The sequence below is a fragment of the Dreissena polymorpha genome, chromosome 7 (assembly GCF_020536995.1).
Source record: "Dreissena polymorpha isolate Duluth1 chromosome 7, UMN_Dpol_1.0, whole genome shotgun sequence".
Taxonomy (NCBI): Eukaryota; Metazoa; Mollusca; class Bivalvia; order Myida; family Dreissenidae; genus Dreissena; species Dreissena polymorpha.
This window is the reverse complement of record NC_068361.1, coordinates 16,403,681-16,422,325: the sequence shown is the minus strand read 5'-3', so window position 1 is coordinate 16,422,325 and position 18,645 is coordinate 16,403,681. Positions and strand designations below refer to the sequence as shown.

Here is an 18,645-nt window from a genome sequence, read left to right as displayed (position 1 = left end):
CATGCATGTGTATCTAATGAAGCTGCACATTTTGAGTGGTGGAAGCTCAAGGTAAAGGTCATCCGTCAAGGTAAAAAAAAATAAAAAAATCAAAGCGACGTTCTCATGAAGCTGCACATTTTTGAGTGGTGGAAGGTCAAGGTTATCCTTCAAGGTCAAGGTCATCCTTCAAGGTCAAAGGTAAAAAAAAAAGCAAAACGGCATTCTCATGAAGCTGCACATTTTGAGTGGTTGAAGGTCAAGGTCATTCTTCAAGGTCAAAGTTATCGTTCAATGTCAAAGGTAAAAAAAAAATAATTTCAAAGCTGCATTATCATGAATCTGCACATTTTGAGTATTGGAAGTTCAAGGTCAAGATCATCCTTCAATGTCAAAGGTAAAAAAAAATTATACAAAAATTCAAAGCGGCGTTATCATGAAGCTGCACATTTTGAGTGGTGGAAGTTCAAGGTCAAGGTCATCCTTCAAGGTCAAAGGTAAAAAAAATAAATTTCAAAGCGGCGTTCTCATGAAGCTACACATTTTGAGTGGTTGAAGATCAAGGTCAAGGTCATTCTTCAAGGTCAATGTCATCCTTCCAGGTCAAAGGAAAAAAAAAATAAAAATTCAAAGTGGCGTTATCATGAAGCTGCACATTTTGAGTGGTGGAAGTTCAAGGTCAAGGTCATCCTTCAAGGTCAAGGTCATTCTTCAAGGTCAAAGGTAAAAAAAAAAATTTCAAAGCAGCGTTCTCCTAAAGCTGCACATTTTGAGTGGTGGAAGTTCAAGGTCAAGGTCATCCTTCAAGGTCAAAGGTAAAAAGAAAAAAAATTATAGCGGCGCAATAGGGGGCATTGTGTTTCTGACAAACACATCTCTTGTTTTTTTCAAACATGGTTAAAAAACACAAATATTTACCATCCCTGCCACCCCCCCCCCCCAAAAAAATTTTTTTTTTTTTTTGCATTTTTGGAAGATAATGTAATAAATGACCACACCCCCACACTATACACCCCTCTCCACTCCACCCCTCCCTCCTTTGTGATTGAAATTGAGATAGGTCCCTACACCTTTAAAAAGAAAAATAGATGAGTGGTCTGCACCCGCAAGGCGGTGCTCTTGTTTATAGTAATGATGATCATTATTTGTTTTGTTTTTACCCAGCAAAATGAAATTTTATTTTAAAAAACAACAACTGAGTCTTCAAAATCATGGTCCAGTTAATTGATTTTCCCTTCGAAGAAATTGGTGTGTATTGCTTTGCATTTTTCTGTCAGATAGTCTGTAGGTAAGTCTTTCATTTGAAGACCTTTCGTGTCAGTGCCATAACTAGAGAGCGCTGTGACCTACAACCATGAGAATTGGTATTATGGTTACTAAGGAGGAAAGAAAGACGGCATTTCTTGCATGTGAGAGGAGGCCTCCCCAAATCTTGTTTGCGGACATTTTCCAAAGTTCTTAAGGCAATAGGTACTGGTTCTTCCCAGGAACAAACTTATGAGTGTACATGTATTTATTAACCTATAGGTATTTGATGCTGTGAAACTAAAATGAACAGGTTTTACCTAACTAGGTCTTTAAATTGTTCTCAATTTTCTATGAGACCTTGTAAATGTGTTGCTTTGATTTGTGTCTTTACACAAAAAATGAAAGTCATTAAAATGATTGCTGGCTTAGGTGTTGTAACTCAATAACTTAAAGGCCTAGTGAAGACCTGTACTGGTAATTGATCTCCCCCACCTATAGCCTGTGTGTTAACATCCTGAGTACAGGGGCATCATTTTTAGCTTGGCATTTGTGGAGAAAACCCGTGGTATTGTCATAGCCAGCTCGTCGTGCCGTCCGCCGGCGTCGTGCTAAAACTTGCACATTTTGCTCTTAAATCAAAGTGCTTCCACATACAACTTTGAAGCTTCATATGTAGATGCACCTTGATGAGTTATACATGCCACACCCATTTTTGGGTCACTAGGTCAAGGGTCAAGGTCACTGTGACCTCTATAAAAAAAAATCTGAAGAGCTTTCATTTATTAGCTCATCTATTTTTTGAAAAAAAATTATGAGCTATTGTCATCACCTTGGCGTCGGCGTCGGCGTCGGCGTCGGCGTTGGCGTTGGCGTTGGCGTTGGCGTCGGCGTCCGGTTAAGTTTTGCGTTTAGGTCCACTTTTCTCAGAAAGTATCAATGCTATTGCATTCAAACTTGGTACACTTACTTACTATCATGAGGGGACTGGGCAGGCAAAGTTAGATAACTCTGGCGTGCATTTTGACAGAATTATGTGCCCTTTTTATACTTAAAAAATTGAAAATTTTGGTTAAGTTTTGCGTTTAGTTCCACTTTTCTCAGTAAGTATCAATGCTATTGCATTCAAACTTGGTACACTTACTTACTATCATGAGGGGACTGGGCAGGCAAAGTTAGATAACTCTGGCGTGCATTTTGACAGAATTATGTGCCCTTTTTATACTTAAAAAATTGAAAATTTTGGTTAAGTTTTGCGTTTAGTTCCACTTTTCTCAGTAAGTATCAATGCTATTGCATTCAAACTTGGTACACTTACTTACTATCATGAGGGGACTGGGCAGGCAAAGTTAGATAACTCTGGCATGCATTTTGACAGAATTATGAGCCCTTTTTATACTTAGAAAATTGACAATTTTGGTTAAGTTTTGTGTTTAGGTCCATTTTATTCCTTAAGCATCAAAGCTATTGCTTTCATACTTGCAACACTTACTAACTATCATAAGGGGACTGTGCAGGCAAAGTAATGTAATCTGACTGGCATTTTGACAGAATTATGTGCCCTTTTTATACTTAGAAAATTGAAAATTTGATTAAGTTTTGTGTTTAGGTCCACTTTATTCCTACAGTATCAAAGCTATTGCTTTCATACTTGCAAGATTTATGAACTATCATAATGGGACGGTGCAGGCAAAGTTATGTAACTCTGACTGGCATTTGGACGGAATTATGGGCCCTTTATACTTAGAAAATTGAAAATTTGGTTAAGATTTATGTTTTGGTCCACTTTACCCCTAAAGTATCATAGATATTGCTTTCATACTTGGAACACTCACAAACTATCATAAGGGTACAGTAAAAGGACAAGTTGCATAACTCTGGTTGTCATTGTTACGGAATTATGGCCCTTTTTTGACTTAGTAACTTTTAATATATGGTTAAATTTTGTGTTTCGATCCACTCTAAGTATCAAGGCTATTGCTTTCAAACTTCAAATACTTACATGCTATCATGAGGTTACTGTACCTGGCAACTTGAATTTTACTTTGACCTTTGAATGACCTTGACTCTCAAGGTCAAATTATTAAATTTTGCTAAAATTGCCATAACTTCTTTATTTATGATTAGATTTGATTGATACTTTGATGAAACTACTCTTACCTGACATACCACAATAGACTTCACCCAAACCATCCCCCGTGCCCTCCTCCCCCCCTCCCCCCTCCCCCCCCCTATTTTTTTTTTTTTTTTTTTTTTTTTTTTTAAGATCATCTCACAAATGACCACCACACCCTCACACTATACCCCCACCCCACCCCCCCACCCCACCCCCCCCCCCCCCCCCCCAATTTTTTTTTTTGATTTTTTTTTTTTTTTTTTTTTTTTTAAGATCATCTCACAAATTATCACCACACCCTCACACTATACCCCCCCCCCCATTTTTTTTTTTTTTTTTTTTTTTTCGCTTTTTTGGAAGATAATGTAATTAATGTCCACAACCCCACACTATACACCCCTCTTCACTCCACTCCTCCCTCCTTTGTGATTGAAAATGAGAGTCCCTTCACCTTTAAAAAGAAAATAGATGAGCGGTCTGCACCCGCAAGGCGGTGCTCTTGTTAAAAACTGCACCAGCAGCCGAGCGTTGGCACCCGTTATGCGGTGCTCTTGTCTGTCAACTGTGATTGATACAAAATTCAGTGAAGTGAACCGTTTATAAAACAGCTGACAAAAATATTTAAGCTTTTAAAGAGAGCTCATTAAACTGTATAAAACCCTTTTTTAAGTTCACTTTACATTGAAGCCATGTTCTTGGAAAAAAGTCATTATGCATGTGCGTAAAGCGTCTTCTCAGGATGCCACTGCCCCCCTATTCTGAATTGTTGTTGACCAGTAACTGTGTTAAAAGAAAAATTCCACAAAAGCGGAAAGTGTCTTCCCTGATTGGCCTGTGCAAACTGCATGGACTGATCTAAGTGTCTTCCCTGATTGGCCTGTGCAAACTGCATGGACTGATCTAAGTGTCTTCCCTGATTGGCCTGTGCTAACTGCATGGAGTGATCTGGGAAAACACTTTGCCCACATGCATTAAGACCAGTTTCCCCAGACCGCGTCTCTTTCGCAGGCTGATACAGCAGCATATCCGAGAGCTGAGCAAGTCTATCAGTCCAGACCATCAGGACCTGAAGATCCCTAAGATGTACCATCTAGAGTGTCCCTGGCCAGCGGCCCAGAGGGAGCTGTACATGATCAACGCTTACAAGGTGAGACCCCTCGGTGTGAAGAGACATCGTGAAAAGGGTTTCAAGGCAGCTAGTAACAAGAGAATATGGCTTATTCTTTCAACCTGGCAGAACACCTGTGCCTGAAGTGTCATCCCTGATAAGCCTGTGCAGTCTTTTGCTGGATTTTGTTTTCAAGGGACTTGCTTTAAGCGAGAGTTTCTGTAAAAGCGCAAGGTTTCGTCCCTGATTAGCCAGTGCTGACTGCACAGGCTTATCTGGGAGGACAATTTAAGCACATGCATGAAGCCCCAATTTCCCAGATTAAAGTTTCTTTAAAATTATACCTGTACATACAAAGTTTGAGATTGGGTATATTGCAGTCATCCATGTTGAGATTGGGTATATTGCAGTCATCCATGTTGAGATTGGGTATATTGCAGTCATCCATGTTGAGATTGGGTATATTGCAGTCATCCATGTTGAGATTGGGTATATTGCAGTCATCCATGTTGAGATTGGGTATATTGCAGTCATCCATGTTGAGATTGGGTATATTGCAGTCATCCATGTTGGCGTGTTCATTGGGCGGTCCTTCAGTGGGCATTGAATGATATAAGTTTTGAAGAACAAACTGCTTACTAATAGCTTGAGCGATTAAATTGAATCTGCAAATATGTAATAAGTACTAATTGTAGATTTATAAGCCTTTTTTCCTTCCCTTGATCCTTACATTCACTAGAACAAGAGATATTTGGCTTTAAACAATAGAAGGCTATGCAGGGCAAGAGTCATAAACCCTCCAACACAAGTCAGACTTATTTAAATGAACCTGTACTCTTTTCTAATCATTGCATGTAGGAATAAATTGATTACTGGTTTAATTATTTTATATGAAAGTGCGCATGCATTTTTGTTGTGAGTTTTCTACGATAAAGTGGTCTAGTGGTAATGCGACACAACTCAGGGGCACAGGTGTTTGACGCATGGCCAATTCACTGAAACACTATCAATATGTAATAAAACAACATTTTTCATCACTTTGACAACAACAAAAATTCTGTTCATATATATATCAAGAATTTTGTTTTGTCAAAGTGATGAAACATGTCGTTTTGGAACATATTGATAGTGTTTCAGGGAATTGACCATGCGCCCAACACCTGTGCTCAGGGGTTGCAGGTTTGATCCGTGCTCAATACTTTCCTGATAACACCTCATTAGCATGAGACATTATACTTGTGTGAAGTGTACTAGAGGCGTCACAAGGGGCATTGATAGACCAAGGTCGGTCCCAGGAACTGGGCATTGTCTGTGTCTCGCAATATCTCCCGTTACCCAACTAACAAGTCTTCTTGGGGGCTATTCGCCATATTAGAGAATCCTGGTGCACTCAATAAAAAATTGTTAAACAATTTGATCATGTTTTTACTAAGATGATTTATTAGTCATTCCTTTATAGATGATATGTTATAAGGTGTTAAACAAACTGTGGCATTTCTTGGACCAATCTACTTTAATCTTCTTAGCATCACATGTCGAGTACATTTTGTTTTAAAACTATTACTGCTTTATGGGATGTTAACAAAGTGAACACTATAGAAGTCACAATGTTTGCCCAATCAATACAAAACTTTTTTAAACCTCAGGGTAGCCAACCTAGGGCAATAGCACCTTTTTCTTTGCAATTAACAAAACATGAACCTCGGAAACAGCTTGTTCTGGGCTTAATGCATGTGCTTAAAGTGTGGTGCCTTAATTGCATTTTCTTTTCTCAGAGACTTCCTATAAAACAAAAATTTCATGAAAGCAGAAAGTGTTGTCTCTTATTAGCCTTTGCTTAGCACAGGCTTAACAAGGTATGACACATAAAACACCTAAATTAACCCTTTCCCCCATAAGAAGCAAAGTGAAAATGGCTATGTGCAAACAGCATAAAAAACCAGAACAGCCTGTGAGTAACTCGCAGTCTGTTCAGGTTTTATGCTGTTTGCTGCTAATCAGTATCTAATGGTTGGAAATGAAGCATTCAAAAGTTGAATCTAGTAAAAAAAATGTCTTCAATTATATATAACTTTCTAAGGGACTCCAAACACGTCAAAGTATGTATCATAGTGGTAAAGGTTTAAGCTAAGTTTTCCCAGAATGTGGCTAAGTTTTCCCAGAATGTGGCTAAGTTTTCCCAGAACGTGACATAGTTTTCCCAGAACGTGACATAGTTTTCCCAGAATGTGGCTAAGTTTTCCCAGAACGTGACATAGTTTTCCCAGAATGTGACATAGTTTTCCCAGAATGTGGCTAAGTTTTCCCGGAACGTGGCTAAGTTTTCCCAGAAAGTGGCTAAGTTTTCCCAGAATGTGACATAGTTTTCCAAGAACGTGGCTGATTTCAATTTCAGACACCTCGTGACAAGGTGAAGTGCATTCATCGATGCGCATCAACGATTATGAACCTACTCAGCATGGCGAATGAGAAATCAGTACCGGCAGCAGACGATTTTACTCCTGTATTTATCTTTATAATAATCAAGGGTAAGTAGTTGAAACACGCCTTCATATATTCATCTTCATAGCGGTGTTACCTGTAATACAATGCTCAGTGTCTTTATTATCTTGTGACCAAAGTTTGTAAGGCTTTTTTAGCTCACCTGAGCACAACGTGCTCATGGTGAGCTTTTGTGATCGCCTTTTGTCCGTCGTCCGTTGTGCGACGTCAACATTTGCCTTGTTCACTCTCTAGAGGCCACATTTATTGTCCAATCTTTATGAAATTTGGTCAGAAGATTGGTTTCAATGATATCTTGGATGAGTTCGAAAATGGTTACGTTTGCTTGAAAAACATGGCTGCCAAGGGGCGGGGCATTTTTCCTTATATGGCTATATATGGCTATAGCAAAATCTTGTTAACAGTCTAGAGGCCACATTTATTGTCTGATCCTCATAAAACTTGGTCAGAAGATTCATCCCAATAATATCTTGGACGAGTTCGAAAATGATGTCGGTTGGTTTTAAAACATGGCCGCCAGGGGGCGGGGCATTTTTCCTTATATGGCTATAGTAAAACATTGTTAACACTCTAGAGGCCACATTTATTTTCCGATCTTCATGAAACTTGCTCAGAAGATTTGTCCCAATGATATCTTGGATGAGTTCAGAAATGGTAACCTTTGCTTGAAAAACATGGCTGCCAAGGGGCGGGTAGTTTTCTCTATATGTATATAGTGAAAACAGTCTAGTTGTGATAAGCCATAATGTTAAAGAAAGATAACCTGTACATACTTTCTAATAGTTAAGTAATAGTAAACTCCCTTGTATAAACCTGGGACTTCTTTCATAAAATGTGGTGTACATAAAGACAGTAGTTTGCATGCAATTTAATAAACCTATCTCATAAAATAAATGTTCATGTACTAATGCACTGTAGAGCCTTATCTTTGATCTTTACTGATAAGCCAAGTTAACCTACTGTGTTTTGGTGTATTTAGCAGACTACTGTGCTATGAAACTGTTTCCATGGCAACCTTGTTATTTGGCATTTTCTAAATTATAAAGACTCTTTTGATTGAAATAACTTTTGTAAATTCTTCTTATTTTTTTACATTTGAGTAACTGGAGTTTTTCACTCTCCATAAATTGTGTTCTTTAGATTAAGTTGGACTTATTTTATAAACTAAATGTTTGAAGCAACTTCTGGACTAACAGAAACTAATATTATTTATATCAGTTTTTTTGACAGATTGTGAACTTCTTGGATATGACGGTTGAGTTCGAAAATGGTTTGGACCGGTAAAAAAACCTGGCCGCCAGGGGGGGGGGGGGGGTCATTTTCCTTATATTTATTTAGTAAAAAAAGCTTGTGAACACTCTAGAAATCACATTTTTTGCCTAATCATCTTTATATGTATTGTAACACCTGCCTTGTAATTGTGTACTTTGTTTTTATTCTTACAATAATAATTCTTTAAATTACAATTTTTAATAACTTTTAAATTCATTGATGATAGTTAATAACTTATAAATTCATTAATGATAGATCAGGTATATTTTCATTGTATGATAATTCTTAAGAAATGAAATAAATGCTTAAACTCTGTAAGTGCAGATACTTTACATCAGTGGTCGGTGATGATCTTTGATCAGTGCTTATCTTTACCTGGATGCTAAGAATAGCAGTGCTCTCAATTGATTGGATGTTTACCTATATTACTATGCCTGCTACACTTCAGAATCAGGGGACTTGCACATTGTTGACCTCTCCCATAAGAACTAATCAACCAAAAAATCTGGGTATACATGTAAAAGACTAATGCTAGACCCCCTGGCTCTAAGTTGAAAGAGTTAGTCCACTAATTGAAAGATTGGGGTTAGTGAATTACTAATCTGCCAGACCTGTTTAATGTAGCAACTGTTAGTTTTATCATGGAGGTGAGTTTAATGTTCTAAGTTGAACTTTCACCAAGTAAAAGTGACTTAGTCTTATTTTTCTCTAAATGAAAATTTTGAATTAATGATTTACTGTGTTTCACTAACTGAGAATGTTAAGTTAGTGGAGTTAGTTTAGTTCTTTTAACTAAGTGCAATTATTAGTTAAGTGATATTAAGGCAAAGTGAATTAGTATTTTTTTTCTCTAAGTGAAAATATTGAGTTAGTGATTTAATAAAGAACAGTGAATTTATGCAACAACAAGTTAGTGTTTTTAATAAGTGATGAGTGAACATAGTGAATTTATTAAATGACAAATCTCAGCTAATCTTTTAATTAAAGTGACTTAGTGTGTTGTGATTAACGCAAGTTATAAGTGATTAATCAAAGCCGAAAAAATGAATTTAAACTGTTTGTTTTCTGAAAGTGTCTTACATTAGACTTAAGTGAATAATACAATGAAAGTGAGTTCTTAATTATTTGTTCAGTGAAGTGAATTGAGTGAATTCAATTATAGTGATCACAGGTGTTTGTTTATCCTAGTGCTTTATACAGGCATTTGCCTCATACTGAACACAAACTGTTGACCAAGTTTAGACATGAAAGTGTATAATTGTTTTCGAAACCTTGTTTTAACTATGATTAACTTTTGAAAGTTTATGAACTGTATTTCTATATGAATTGTTTGTATTGTTTGCATTATTGCTTAAGTATAAATGATGAATGTTTGGAAAGAATAAAAATAGTTTAGTCACATTGTTGTTGAAGAACAGGTCATTTCTTTTTATCTCAGGTGAGCGACTTTGGGCCTTTCAGGCCCTCTTGTCTTGTCCACAGCATCTACAGATGTTGGGAAGCATTTAACGATTGGCCTTTCTGTTTGTTTGTTCTTTCTTTGTTTGTATGAGGTTAACTCGAAATAACATGTTTTTGGCTCACTTAAGAACAATGTGCTCATGGTTAGCTTTTGTGATAGCCTTTTGTCCGTTGTGTGTCCTCAACATTTGCCTTGGGAACACTCTAGAGGCGGATTGTTTAATCTTAATGAAATGAGTAAAAAAATAATTTCCCGAGGATATCTTTGACGAATTGGAAACTTGGCAACGAGAGGTAAAATACTAGATCCCTTAGTCAATTTAAATTAAAAGCTCATTTACAATCTAGAAGTCACATGTATTGTCCAATCTTCATGAAACTTGGTCAGAATATTTGTTCTTATGGTATCTCATCTGAGTTTGAACATGATTCTGGTTTGTTGAAAAAAATTTCCACCAGAAAGCAGGGAAGTTTTCCTTAAATTGCTACATTATTATGAAACCTTGTGAACACTCTAAAAGTCACATTTTTTGTCCAATCTTTAATTATGAAATTTGGTCAGAGGATTTGTTGTATTGATGCCTTGGATGAGTTTAAAATTGGTCCTGGTCTGTTAAAAAACATGGACGCCACGGGCAGGCAGTTTAACTTATATGGGTATACTTAAACCTTGTTTACACTCTAGAAGTCGCATTTATTTCCAATCTTCATCAAACATGGTCAGAATATTTTTATGCCCCCGGATCAAATGATCAGGGGTATATTGTTTTTGGCCTGTCTGTCTGTCTGTCATTTTATGTGTCTGTCTGTCTGTCCCTAAACTTTAACCTTGGTCATAACTTTTTCAACATTTATGATAGCAACTTGATATTTGGCATGCATGTGTATCTCATGGAGCTGCACATTTTGAGTGGTGGAAGGTCAAGGCCATCCTTCAAGGTCAAAGGTCAAATATGTGGCTTCAAAGCGGCGCAATAGGGGGCATTGTGTTTATGACAAACACATATCTTGTTCCTTATGATATCTCAGCTGAGATTGAAAATTGTGCCGGTTATTTAAAAACAGGTTACCAGGTGAGGGGACAGTTTTCCTTATATAGCTTTAGTAAAACCTTTTAAAAACTTGTTCAGAACAATTGTCCCATTTATTTATTCAAACCAAACTGAACCACATACATGAAATATTTGTTTTAATAAATTCCAGCTAACCCACCGTGCCTGCTATCCACTATCCAGTATGTGAACAGCCTGTACCACGAGAGACTTCATGGGGAGGAACAGTACTGGTGGATGCAGTTTGTGGCCGCGGTGGAGTTCATCAAAACCATGGACTATCCACGTGACAGCCAGGCTTGAAATAGCACTGTAGTAGCTTATGGGAAACACGGTAGCTGGGATCTGGGACAGCTGGGCCCCTTTATCACTAAGATACGTATTTTGACGCATATGGTTGATGAGCAAATAGCCTATGGTTGATTCTATGTTTTATATACAAAAATGAATTAAAGGAGTAATTATTCCTTACAAGATATTTTTTTCACAGTTATGCTCACAGAAACAATTGATTGTCACACTAAAGGTTTGATTAAAGAAAAAAGTATATTACTTAAAATTTTAATTTGTATGTCTATTTGGATCCTTGTGAATACCTGCCTAGATGGCAGTGTTATCAGAATTATTTGGGTCAAGTGTCTAGAAATATTTTTCTTCTTTTTTTTTTCCAATACTTTACAAACGAGTTTCTTTTCATTTTATAATAGGCATTTTTACCTGTATTTTACTTCATCAAACATTATTGGACTGTTATCTAATAAGCCTAATTGGTCTTTCATGATAGTTGCAATGTAATCCTGATAGTGATTGTACCAGAATTAAAAACTAAGGTTGTACACAAATTTGTATATTGTTTTGTATTAAAGAAATAACCTCAGTCAGGTTGATTTGTGAACTAATTCTTAAGGTCTTAAAGTTTCCACTACTGATATCTAGGTATTGGAACCAATAAGAAGGGATAGTAACATATAAACAAGTGTTTAGTTTTAATATAAAAATTTAAGAAGTGATGAACAAATATGGTGTTATGCTTTTTTATACACAGATTTGGGCATTGCATGTATTGATCTTTAGGAAACATTTAGTTATAGGTTATTTCCAGTAAAATGTATTTTGTACTCACAATTACATAATTTACACATGCATGGTTCATTCTATGAATGGCTTATTAAATAAGCACCTGTAAGAAGTAAATTTTATTTATTTAATTTTTTCGTTTTGCAAAGACATGTATGCAAGGCTCAGTCTTCTAATATACAGAAACCTAGATTTCAAGTTTTTTTATTAAGTCAGTAGCTCATATAAAACTCATTGCTGATACTGTGTCAACATTTGACTGTATCTGAGCACGAGTAATCCGAGAACATCTAGTATGCTTTCCCTATTGTTAATGATGATTTTTTGTTGAAATAGTTTTCAGTAATTTCTAACTTGTTGGATATCTGCTAGAATGAGATTAATCATTTTGTTCATGTTTAATGAAAACTTTGAAAACAACAACAACATTACATCAGTACATATTTTCTGATAGCAGGAAAATTTCTTGCCACTGTAGTTGACCATTCGAGTAGATTTTGATTGATTTACTTGTATTTTTTAGGCATATGGTTAGCATCGTGACACCTTGAACAAATTTTGTTCTCGATCAGGTCCATAAAATACTTATTTATTTGTTATGCTTCATATATGTTTTAACACTTTGTCTACGCCAAAACTTTGCTGAAGGGCACCATAGAGATGTTGCAGCTTGCAAGTATCCAAATAGCTCCCATGTAAAAACATGAGTTACAGAATAATTGCCATGAAGTGTTACATTACAAAGTTGAACGTTTCATTATAAAAAGCCCCCGTTCTCATATTGTCAATTTTTTCAAACTTCTCTTATTTTACAATAATACATTATTGCTTCTTTTGTAAAAACAAAATGTTTTACTTAGGGCTATCTTTACCTCAAGTTTTACCCTAGGGCCTCTATGTCTGGTGCCCCTGGCATGGGGGCATGCAAAGTTCAGCATAACATCAGGAATCCTTTAGAAGCTTCTGTGATACATTATGCATATAGACCATTATAGTTTAGCCTCCCTCTATGAAAACGGTGCTTAATGCATGTGCGTAGAGTCATCCAATATTAGCCTGTGCAGGGCACACAGGCTTGTCAGGGACAACACTTTCCGCTTGAAGGTTTGTTTTGTTTAAAGGATATATCTTCTTAGGGAAAATCCTGTTTAGGCGGAAAGTGTCGTCACTGATTAGCCTGTGTGGATTGCACTTGCTAAAACGGGACAACACTTCACTCACACATGCACATTAAGCCCTGTTCTCTCAGAATGAGGATCATAGATTTATTATATTTGATAACCTTAATAGAAATAATGTATACTTTAATTCATGGTTTGAGCGTAAAATTGATGTATCTGAGAATGAAATGAACAGGAGATGCATCCGTTTTGCACACAGTCCTTGATTTGTGTTGTACATGTATATATTCTTCATTTCCTGGTATTTAGTGTTAACGTATCTTAGAAGGAATGTTTTCAGAGATACATCCGTTTACACACGGTCCAGGCTTTGTGGTGTTCATATGTAAAAGTATTACTGCTGTACAGTTCTTGTATGCCAATAATGTAAAACTGTATTACCTGAATTATGGGGCATTTAATTTAAGTATTTATATAAAAAATTCCATGCACTATGATTTTTAGCTCCACTGGCCAAAGGCCAGCGGGGCTTATGTCATGGTCCTGTGTCCATCGTGTGTGCGTGCGTCCGTGCGTGCGTTAACTTTTTCTTTAAACAGCTTCTTATCCTAAACTACTCGTCCAAATCTGATGAAATTTCTCAGGAATGTTCCTGTGGTGAACCTCTTTCAAATTTGTTCAAATTATGCCCCTGGGGTCAAATTTGACCCTGCCCCGGGGGGTCAAAAAATTGAAAATTTGCTTATATAAGGCCTATTTTGTGCAAACTTTATAAATCTTTTTGTCCATAACCATTAGGCCTAGGGCTACCAAATTTGGTATGTATTGACATCTTATAGTCCTCTACCAAGTTTGTTCAAATTATGCCCCTGGGGTCAAATTTGACCCTGCCCCGGGGGGTAAAAAAATTGAAAATTTGCTTATATGAGGCCTATTTTGTGCAAACTTTAAAAATCTTCTTGTCCATAACCATTGGGCCTAGGGCTACCAAATTTGGTATGTAGTGACATCTAATAGTCCTCTACCAAGTTTGTTCAAATTATACCCCGGGGGTTAAATTTTACCCTGCCCCAGGGGGTCAAAACATTGAAAATTTGCTTATATAAGGCCTATTTGTGCAAACTTTTAAAATCTTCTTGTCCATAACCGTATGGCATAGGGCTACAAAATTTGGTATGTAGTGACATCTTATTGTCTTCTACCAAGTTTGTTCAAATTATGCCCCTGGGGTCAAATTTGACCCTGCCCCGGGGGGTTAAAAAATTGAAAATTTGCTTATATAAGGCCTATTTTGTACAAACTTTAAAAATCTTCTTTTCCATAACCATTGGGCCTAGGGCTACCAAATTTGCTATGTAGTGACATCTTATAGTCCTCTACCAAGTTTGTTCAAATTATGCCCCTGGGGTCAAATTTGACCCTGCCCCGGGAGGTCAAAGAATTGAACATTTGCTTATATAAGGCCTATTTTGTGTAAACTTTAAAAATCTTCTTGTCCATAACCATTGGGCCAAGGGCTACCAAATTTGGTATGTAGTGACATCTTATAGTCCTCTACCAAGTTTGTTCAAATTATGCCCCTGGGGTCAAATTTGACCCTGCCCCAGGGGGTCAAAAAATTGAAAATTTGCTTATATAAGGCCTATTTTGTGAAAACTTTAAAAATCTTCTCGTCCATAACCATTGGGCCTAGGGCTACCAAATTTGGTATGTAGTGACATCTAATAGTCCTCTACCAAGTTTGTTCAAATTATGCCCCTGGGGTCAAATTTGACCCTGCCCTAGGGGGTCAAAAAAATCGAAAATTTGCTTATATAAGGCCTATTTTGTGCAAACTTTAAAAATCTTCTTGTCCATAACTGTATGGCATAGGGCTACCAAACTTGGTATGTAATGACATCTTATAGTCCTCTACCAAGTTTGTTCAAATTAAGCCCCTGGGATCAAATTTGACCGTTCCCCAGGGGTCACAAAATTGAACATATGCTTATATTGGGCCCATTTTGTGCAAACTATAAAAATCTTGTCCATAACCATTGGGCCTATTTCTACCAAATTCGGTAGGTAGTGACATCTAATAGTTCTCTACTTAGTTTGTTCAAATTATGCCCCTAGGAACAAATTTGACCTTGCCCCAGGGGTCACAAAAATGAACATATGCTTAAATAAGGCCTATTTTGTGCAAACTTTAAAAATCTTCTTGTTCTTAATAAAAGAGCCTAGGGCTACTAAATTTGGTATGTAGTGATATCTAATAGTCCTCTAACAAATTTGTTCAAATTATTCCCCTGGGCTCAAATTTGACCCGGCCCCGGGGGTCACAAAACTGAACATATGACGTTTATCAGTTGAAATTACTGCGGCCGTTTGGCTGTGACCAACAACAACATCAACATCTTGTAAACATGAGATAAAACCCTGTCATTAAGTGCCATTTTAGGTCAGATTGTGACTGCTTACAAAGGCATTGAAGTAAGAACATGTGTTATGAATGTTTTTCTTATAAACTGAAAAAAGTCGGGTTTTATTTAAATATGTCGAAAGTGACCATATATCCGGATGAAAATATTTTGGATGACATGTTAATTTCATGTCTTTTTTGTAGTGTTAAAACCAGTTTAATAATATATTATTGATTTTAAAAACACAACTTCCATGAACATAATTATTTCAAGGAAAGTCAATATAATGATACTGCACGGTAAACTCAAACTTTGTATCCAAGAGAAGGTGTTGAAATTAATGAAGTGCAATGTTCTTAACTATCGTATATGCTGCTTTTTAATAACTAATGATTCATTGTTCCATTTGTGAATAGTGACTGATCATGAATTGTTGAAATGATTGTCAATTGCTCAACAATCCATATATATTTCTGACCATTTTATAATTTTCTAAATACAAGTTATGAATTGATCTTAGAAGTCAAATGTATTACTTAATTAAATACATTTATAAATATAAAGAAATAATCTTTAGATTATCATAATATTCTCAGGCCTGTTGGTCTTAGGGATGTGTGGGTTGATGAGCAATTTCTCCTTTTATCACAATTATTTCTACCCTACCTGATCTTTTCCTTCATATTCCATTTTAATTCAATTGACGTCTGCAACCTCTTTCAAATTGGGAAAGTCCAAAATGTGTTGTTTGGTAAAGGGTTAAGGCATTTTGATTCCTATGGGTCTTGTGAATCTGTTTCAAATCAAATGCGTAGATTTGATCTTCAGCAACTAAAAATATGTGAAATAGAAAGAACGACAATATCTTTTGGAGAGATAAATGTACCTACGTTATAAGCAAAGGACCTGTGCAACAATTCCCGGGCTTTTTTGTCTGTTTAGTTAACACGGTAGTAACTTTTTCCATATATAAAACTCACCCTTCCAACTTAATGCGCCCAGTGGGACGAGGGCTAGAAAGAGAAAGTCACATGCTTGAGTACATTTCAACCCATGCGCATTACACGTTTTTTTCGCAAAGAAAAAACAGTGGAGCGATACAGGGCCATCATGGCCCTCTTGTTTAGTTATTATTTAGAATTAAAAGATCAATACTGAATGGCAAACTGGAGACCCTTTTTTGTCTCATTATGACGCAAAGTTGCATAAGTGCTGTACGTGATAAACAGCATTGTATTAATTCTAGTCGGAAATATGATGATAAGTTGTCACATATTGGTGTCCTGTTGATATCTATATAGACAGTTTTATACTGACCTGATTTTATATGGCATAATAAACCAGCTTAATATTCATACATTCCAAAAATGTTTGTTTCAACTTAAAGTCATCATTTCTTGTAATTAAGAAATAATATTTTTCTATCATGGTTTGTTGTCGAATAACCCACAGTAAGGAGTATAGATGTGTAGGAATTAAATCAAGAGTGCGAAGCACGAGTGATTTGATAACACGCATCTATACAACTTACTGTGGGTTATTCGACAACAAACCATCATAGAAAAGTATTATTTCGATTCTAACACGATTCTGATTGATTTGGTTCAAGCGTTAGGACGTGAACTACATGTTTCAATACTCCGCCCTCCTAAGTACAAAGTTCACTATTTAGTGACGTCATTGAATTGTAAAAACATATGACGTCAATTTTATTCATAAATATTTTGCAAATGACGTCACATTAATTGAAATCAGCAATCGTAGAAACTTTATGACGTCACGTTTATTGATGTAACAGAAAAGCTGACATGCTATAAATGTTCTCTGAATTACGTTTCCTAACAAATAACATTTTTTGTAGGCGTGGTTATGCCACTTATCACCAAATATACAATTTGTTGTTTCATTACATTTACATACATGTTACATTTATTACATTTCTCTTAGAGCGGGCTTTAGCATGTGCATTTTACTGCAATATTTTCTTTATTTATTCGGAACTATTTTCGAAACATAAAGCTCCGCCCATAAGTTATTGCAGAATAACCCACACTTGATTTCCTTCTTTGTCTATAGAAAACAAGTCGTGTGCCGTGTTAGAATCACTAATTACCAACTTGTCAGATCATCATGTATTTGAATTGAACTTATATCCAATGTGATACCCGGTAATGTATAAACCCTTATCACTTAGATTTGTATTTTCATGCATTTGTAGTCCCTTAGAATGTTATATTTAATTAAGACCTTTCTTACTAGATTAAAGTTTTTAAGGCTTCATCTATAAACCTGAGATACTTGAGCAGCAAACAGCGTAAAACCTGAACAAACTGCGAGTTACTCGCAGACTGTTCTGGTTTTATGTTGTTTGCACATAGCCATTTTTACTTTGCTTCTAAGTGGGAAAGGGTTAATGTAAGGTGTGTCTTACCACAAAATTCAAAAACAGTGAGTATTTGCTAAGGTTTATGCAAAGGTTTTGCTGCTTATTTTCCTTGTATTTCATCTTCAATAAATCCACGTGTTTGTTTTATTTTGAAGTAATATGTATAAATATTAATGTTCTTTTTGTTTAATTTAACAAATTAGTTTTAGATTTATTTAAACACTGAGTATAGATTGGCACAGAAGGGTTTAAGTGTGTTGGTTTTCAGATGTAAAATAATAGCAAGTGCTTTTTATTTGAAGTGCTTTTTTTCTTTAAATATTTAGTGTATTTGATTTATTTGAAGTTGTAAGAGTGCAATGTAAGTTTTGTTATCCGTTAATCAAACATGTGCATTTTCACTCCTTTTTAAGTTCAACAAATGAAAGAGTTACAACTTCTGTATTGAATTTTGTTTCTCGTTTATGCCAAATCTATTTCACCTTTGATTTGTGTTAAAATACTCAGAGAAAAACATGCCGTGTACATCATTTTGTTTACCAGTTGAACTATTCTATAAACACAGAATCATGTCACTGCAAACTTTCTGTCATCATTTATGCAGACACTATTGCTTGTTTTTGCTTGTTATTTAATCTGTTAATGTATTATTATGTGTAAATAAAGACCTTAGTGAGAGAAATAATCACCACCCTGATATTGTTTATTTTATATTACTTTATGCTTTTTGGTGGTTTATAGAGAAATATCAGTGAATTAAAACTGATAATTCACCGTTTCAAACAGTGAAAATAAACAGTGAAAATTATCGATAATTTTCACTGCTTTACTGTGAAATGAAGTTTTTTTATGTCACGACATCATGATTTTAGCGTAATTCTCCAGTTTAAATACAACAGTATTCATTTGTAAGCTTAAAATAAA

At 35.9% G+C, this 18,645-nt stretch overlaps 1 protein-coding gene across 1 annotated transcript in view; it reads left to right on the top strand.

Moving 5' to 3' along the window:
- Positions 1–18,412, top strand: part of LOC127839486 (GTPase-activating protein and VPS9 domain-containing protein 1-like) — a 69,841-nt gene extending 51,429 nt beyond the window's left edge. The window contains exons 24-26 of the mRNA XM_052367880.1: positions 4,349–4,487; positions 6,844–6,976; positions 10,887–18,412. Of these exons, the coding sequence (XP_052223840.1) occupies positions 4,349–4,487; positions 6,844–6,976; positions 10,887–11,038 (424 nt within the window). The 3' untranslated portion in view covers positions 11,039–18,412. The remainder of the gene's footprint in view (positions 1–4,348; positions 4,488–6,843; positions 6,977–10,886) is intronic.
- The last annotated feature ends 233 nt before the right edge of the window (positions 18,413–18,645 follow it).